Source organism: Monopterus albus, unplaced genomic scaffold (genome assembly GCF_001952655.1).
Source record: "Monopterus albus unplaced genomic scaffold, M_albus_1.0 scaffold50.1, whole genome shotgun sequence".
Lineage (NCBI taxonomy): Eukaryota > Metazoa > Chordata > Actinopteri > Synbranchiformes > Synbranchidae > Monopterus > Monopterus albus.
This window is the reverse complement of record NW_018127930.1, coordinates 1,907,882-1,914,652: the sequence shown is the minus strand read 5'-3', so window position 1 is coordinate 1,914,652 and position 6,771 is coordinate 1,907,882. Positions and strand designations below refer to the sequence as shown.

General features: G+C 41.5%; 1 protein-coding gene across 3 annotated transcripts in view; it reads right to left on the bottom strand.

Moving 5' to 3' along the window:
* hmgcs1 (3-hydroxy-3-methylglutaryl-CoA synthase 1 (soluble)) overlaps positions 1 to 4,457 on the bottom strand; it is a 12,790-nt gene extending 8,333 nt beyond the window's left edge. The window contains exons 1-4 of one of the 3 annotated variants that reach the window (XM_020601049.1): positions 4,234 to 4,457; positions 2,429 to 2,877; positions 2,086 to 2,211; positions 1,495 to 1,659 (exon numbers count right to left, since the gene is read on the bottom strand). In XM_020601049.1, the coding sequence (XP_020456705.1) occupies positions 1,495 to 1,659; positions 2,086 to 2,211; positions 2,429 to 2,877; positions 4,234 to 4,385 (892 nt within the window). In that variant the 5' untranslated portion in view covers positions 4,386 to 4,457. The other 2 variants (XM_020601051.1, XM_020601050.1) reach the window with 2 other exon arrangements.
* Positions 4,458 to 6,771: the final 2,314 nt, after the last annotated feature.

Genomic DNA, 6,771 nt, shown 5'->3' with positions numbered 1-6,771 from the left:
AAAAAAATTTCTGCTGCACTTAAGGTTCCTAAGAGCACAGTGGCCTCCATAATCCTTAAATGGAAGATGTTTGGGACGCTCAGAACCCTTCCTAGAGCTGGCCGTCCGGCCAAACTGAGCTATCGGGGGAGAAGAGCCTTGGTGAGAGAGGTACAGAAGGACCCAAAGATGACTGTGGCTGAGCTCCAGAGATGCAGTCGGGAGATGGGAGAAAGTTGTAGAAAGTCAACCATCACTGCAGCCCTCCACCAGTCGGGGCTTTATGGCAGAGTGGCCCGACGGAAGCCTCTCCTCAGTGCAAGACACATGAAAGTCCGCATGGAGTTTGCTAAAAAACACCTGAAGGACTCCAAGATGGTGAGAAATAAGATTCTCTGGTTTGATGAGACCAAGATAGAACTTTTTGGCCTTAATTCTAAGTGGTATGTGTGGAGAAAACCAGGCACTGCTCATCACCTGTCCAATACAGTCCCAACAGTGAAGCATGGTGGTGGCAGCATCATGCTATGGGGGTGTTTTTCAGCTGCAGGGACAGGATGACTGGTTGCACTCGAGGGAAGGATGAATGCGGCCAAGTACAGGGATATCCTGGACGAAAACCTTCTCCAGAGTGCTCAGGACCTCAGGCTGGGCCGAAGGTTCACCTTCCAACAAGACAATGACCCTAAGCACACAGCTAAAATAACGAAGGAGTGGCTTCACAACAACTCCGTGACTGTTCTTGAATGGCCCAGCCAGAGCCCTGGCTTAAACCCAATTTAGCATCTCTGGAGAGACCTGAAAATGTCAACCAATGTTTACCATCCAACCTGACAGAACTGGAGAGGATCTGCAAGGAGGAATGGCAGAGTATCCCCAAATGCAGGTGTGAAAAACTTGTTGCATCATTCCCAAAAAGACTCATGGCTGTATTAGCTCAAAAGGGTGCTTCTACTAAATACTGAGCAAAGGGTCTGAATACTTATGACCATGTGATATTTCAGTTTTTCTTTTTTAATAAATCTGCAAAAATGTCAAATTCTGTGTTTTTCTGTCAATATGGGGTGCTGTGTGTACATTAATGAGGAAAACAATTAACTTAAATGCTTTTAGCATATGGCTGCAATATAACAAAGAGTGAAAAATTTAAGGGGGTCTGAATACTTTCCGTACCCACTGTATATAGCAGTATGGTGTGTTTTGGGGTTTGCCATCAGCACAAACCAGCCTGCTTTATCGTGTGGAGTGTTGCAGGGACATGTTGGTCTCCGTTTCAATGCGTTTCTAAGGGGGGGGTAATCGTGCTGGCACAGGCTCAGTCGGCCCTGCCTCTACCCAGTGCCAAGTGGGACCGAGCTCCACCTTCCAACAGAGCCGGCTCATTGTGACATGTGATTGACGGCTTGACATTTCAGCCAGAGTAACAATATTGGGACAAATGCCGTGAAATCATATCCCTAGAGAATAGGCCTACATGGAGCAGTTTAAAATACTGGAGGATCCATTTAAACCCACCTCTTTGCCATTGTGCATGGATCTTGTTGCGATACACAGAGTAGCAGCGGTCCAAGGCACTGAGGTAGCATTCTATCGAAAGCTTGCCATCCACCACAGGGTACTCTGACATCATGTCTGGCTTGTAGAAGTCGTATGCATGCTGCATGTGGGTTCCTCGCAGACCTGCACCACAGCAGTTAAACAACACACTCATGGTTCATGAACGCACTGTCCACACTAAAGTGGCTGAATTTCAAAACATCTTTTCACAAATTGAATTTAGGTTCACTCTGAAAGTACTGCAGTAATAAAGAACTGAGCTAGTTCCTGGTATTCAGATGTACAGTTCAGCACCTAATATACACATACAACAGCTCATGGAACCAAAGCACACAGAAAACACTCAACTGTTTGTAAAAACAAACACAGTGTCTGACAATATTTATTTCTGTGCCAAGTAGTGAAACAGACATCAGTGACCTGGTAAAACAGTTAATAAGTCAAAATTTGGAGGACAGAGTAATAGGATCAGTTATTTAAAAGTCAGTCATTAAAGAGTGCAACCTGACAAACTGAGCACAACAAACAAACAGTTATCAGCTAACTGACCTCGTTCAAAGGCCAGAGGAGCATTCGGGCCGATCAGCATGGCCACTGCACCAGCACCCCCCGTAGGCCGTGCACTTCCTGTGGCATAGACAGCAATGTCCCCTGCTACAACCAAAGCACAACGCCCTGCAGAGAGTATGCATCAGGACAAGGGAAACAGCAAGACTCATTTTTATAAAAATGTACAGATCCATTCTCTAAAACTTTAAGTATTTGGTGAATTTCTTTGTTGTACATTAAAGTAAGCAGAATATTTTTGCGTAAAAAAAAAAATTCATTTAGTATCAAGAAGAATTACTGGTTGCAGTTCTTAACATATATTAGCACCAGTCTGTTGACTCACCATCCCATGAGCTGGACTCTACCCAGTTGACAGCATTGAAGAGTGCAGCTGTGCCACCATAGCAGGCATTTGTGGTGTCAACGCCCTCCACGTCTGTATTACCAGAGTCCTCAAACAGCTGCATAATGACTGTCTTGACAGACTTAGACTTGTCAATAATGGTCTCAGTGCCGACCTCCAGTCGACCCACGCTGTCGTAGGACAGGCCATTCCTCTCCATCAGCCTCTGGACCACCGTCAGGCACAGAGAGTTAATGTCTTCACGGTCAGAGCAGAAGCCCATACGAGCCTGGCCCAGGCCCACCGTGTATTTCCCAGCAGGCACTCCGTCAAACTGTTCCAGCTCAGCCTGGTCTACATACTGGGCCGGGAAGTACAGTTCCATTGCAATGATACCCACATCTTTGGGCCATGATCCCAAGCAATTGATTGCTGCTGATCCTGGCATCCTGAATGTGTTGAGAATGCTTTTTATATTGAACATTAAAGTCATTTGACAAATATATTGTAGAATTTGAGTACTACAACTTTGAAATGTCCACACACAGTAGTTGAAGTTCCTGCAATGCACCCCCAACTGCTCATGTTGGACAACCTTGCTGACCCTAATACACATACGATACAGACAGACTCGCCACTCCTCAAAGCTAACGTTTCTATGCAAAGCCAGCGGCTCCGACAACGTAATAACGTAAGCAGGTTAAAGTAATTGCTACTTGTGCTGCTCGAAGAATACTTGTTGCTATTTACATCCACCCAGACAGTTAAAGTAATAGCTAAACCTTACCAAAGCAGCAGCCATCTTAGTAGGACATCAAACAGAAAAGCACCATTGCTTTTAGAAATCAAGGTTATCGCTGTAAGTTAGCTGTTCAGCAAAGGTTACTAAGAACACGGACCAGCTAGCATGACATTAACTAACATCGTTGCACTACTGTTAGCTGCAACACTGCGATATTTATTGTGATGGCTGAGATACTGCTACCTGGCGGCTTTGCTGAACGTTTATATAACGTTCTCAAACACATGCGGCCGCCTAACAAAAACAACCAGCAAACGCATACAAAGCTACTAGCGTTAGCTAAACAAAAAGCATAAACAGTGAATTTGCTAACGCTAGCTAAGTTAATGTGGCTTTTAACTAAGTGTGAAATTTGCCAGATGTTAGCTGTTTTTTGTTGCCAATTACACGTACCTACCCAACTACATAAAGTTTTAGTTTGGGAGACGGATATCAAACAAAAATATGGGAGAGTAAAACTGGGTGAAAGGGCAACATTTCCCGCAACGGAAATAGTTTGTGACCGGTGCCAAAAACTTTATCCCGTTAGAATGTCACCCTGAGCGGTCAGTAAGAAAAGACTGTTTTGTTGCAGAAAAGAGAAAAAGGGTAACAACAGGTAAAATCCCCATTTAGGCAAACGAATTTAACGGGTCGTAATACGGAGTTAGAAATATGATTTCATCCGGTAAAATAGCTACCCGGACCAAACAGATGATGGACCTGCTTCCTATCCAGCTCATGGAACGTACCTCACCTTCAGCCATACATACAAAAACGTAGCATTAGCCGAATTTAAAGTTAACGTTAGCGGACTTATTTCTTAACATATCTGAATATCAGCTGTTGTTAGAATTCGCTAGCTAACTTAAAACCCTGACTCGAACTTCATAGATAATCATTACACACACCTACAGCCCAGTTAAATAACATATTAAAACTAAACAGTTAAAAACAAAATCACACTGATTATTGTAATCTGGGTTAAAACATGTCGCCGCAGAGAGAAAAACGAGCCTCTCACCTGTATATGAAGTGAAACGATATTAAAAGTAATACTTCGATATTACGAGTTCCCAGCCCGGTACAAGTGTTTTTATATACGACGATGACAGCGCAGTCTACACCCTGTAGTAGCACTTGGCCTCCTGTCCAATCACAGCTCACACACAACATGCGGTACTACCAAGCATGGCTGGTTTCGGGCCAATCGTATTTTAGGACTCATAACCACGCGCCAGAGCCGTATCAGCGATCCAATGGTGGGAAATGTACGATGTCTGGTGAGAGAGAAAGAGCCAATCAGGGTGTTTAATCAATTCCTGGTGCGGCAAACACAACAGTGTTAGAAAGAAGTATACCGATGTTTTTTTTTGTGTGTGTGTCGTTTGGCTTTCCTGTTCTATTGGGATAATGTTAGTTAATTTTGAACTTGCTCAGTCTTTGTACTGTTCAATACTTGTATTAGACTTTGTAATTGCTTGTCTGTTTGGTTTGACTTAATAAAAATAAATAAATAAATAAATAAAAAGAAGTGTACCGATGGCAACAAACATCCTTTCATTGGTGTAAGAAGTATTCAAAGCTTTTACCCAGTAAGTTTCAATACAATATATATTTAAGTAATAGAAAAGTCTTTCAGTAAAAGTACCTTTAACTAAAGGCATTTAAAGTATCAAAGTAAAAGTACTCACTCTTAAATAAAATGTTCCTGACTCATTGAGGCAAAGGACCAGGGTTCTTCTGGGCCAGAGTCCTGGTATAGACTGTAAAAAATTTTTTTAGCCTGACAGCCATATAGCTCACTTAAAATAAAAAAACAAATGAAAGGAGATGCTAAACAATCACCAAAACAGGTCAAACAAAAATTACCACAAAGTTGAAAAATAATCATGGAGACACAAAACAACGCAAAATTAATGATAAAAATTAGAAATTAGCATAAGGAGGAAAAATAACCACAAATGACCAAAGTGAAAACTACAAAGAGACACAACAGGCTACAAAGACTTGAAATGACAATACCATACAGTAAATCAACCAAAGAAAAACTATAAAGACTCAAAATGACCACAAAGTCATGCAAAAAGAGATGCAAATAATAAAGACATGCAAAATGACGATACAAAACGTGGTCAAGCTCAGCCTGTGGCAAACCTCCAGGCAAAAGCATCAGAAAAGTGCATATTACTGTGAATGCATTGTGATAACCGAAGCCAGCTCAGATAAATGCATTAAATTTCAATCAGTGTCGGTCTTTTTTAATTATTTTTGGGGGCTTACACCCTTTTATTTTTAGTATTTTGGGGGGGAAGTAGGTTTCAGAGTGGCAGACAGAAACGAGGGAGACATAGAGGAGGACCGCCATCATATGTCAGTGGTCGGACATTGCACTGTAACATGCTGCATGGTGTGCCACGCGGCTATGGGGCGCCCCAGTTCCTGTCTTCTTTAAGTAGACCATGACAGCTGGGCAGTAAGACATCACACTAACAGTGTTCAGATTAAATCACTATTTCATCATCCTATCAATACTATCATGACAATGCCTTGAATCAGCAGTAAAACTTTATTCTTCAACTCTTCTCATAAAAATTAAAAACTCAAAATGCTCACAACGTATATGAAGTGTATTTCACCCAGGAAACATTTGCAAAGTTTGGCAAATGTGGTCAAATGAGTTCCATAAACAGTCTCTGCTGATGCACAGTAGAGCCTCGGGCACTGCAGCATCAAAGCACTGCTTTAACATATACAACATTTACGATACATTTTAATGGCTGTTAGCGAATACGCAGAGGAGAACTGTTTGTGCTGTAAACACTGAACGCACACCAAACATATGCATCAAAACTAAACATACATCATTACAACCATGTGAATGTAAGAGTGTGTCTATCAAAGCGAATACGCAGAGGAGAACTGTTTGTGCTGTAAACACTGAACGCACACCAAACATATGCATCAAAACTAAACATACATCATTACAACCATGTGAATGTAAGAGTGTGTCTATCAAAGCGAATATGCAGAGGAGAACTGTTTGTGCTGTAAACACTGAACGCACACCAAACATATGCATCAAAACTAAACATACATCATTACAACCATGTGAATGTAAGAGTGTGTCTATCAAATCAAAACAGACTGGAGATAAAAACATGAACTCATCCAATCTAACGTTCATAGAGCCACAAACATGTTACTGTGAACACAGTATTTGATAGTAACATGAGTACCACTTTAAATACAAGGAGCACAAATTAAATAAAAACCTGATATAGGCTAAACAAAAAGGAGACAAAAGAGAAACTGGAGACAAATCCAGCAAATCAGTCCAATGGTATTAAGTCCAATTGGTAGTGTAGTCTTTGTACTGTTAAGGCTAAACAGAAAAAAACATGTAGTATTTAAAAGATTCATTCCCTGACAGACAGAAAACATATTTCTATTAAAATATAACATATGCATCTAGTTTGAGCCAGAATTTGTGGAGTAAAAACAGAACTTGGTGAGTGTGGTGCAGAGAGGCTTCCCGCTGATACCTCTTACTGACTCTGAG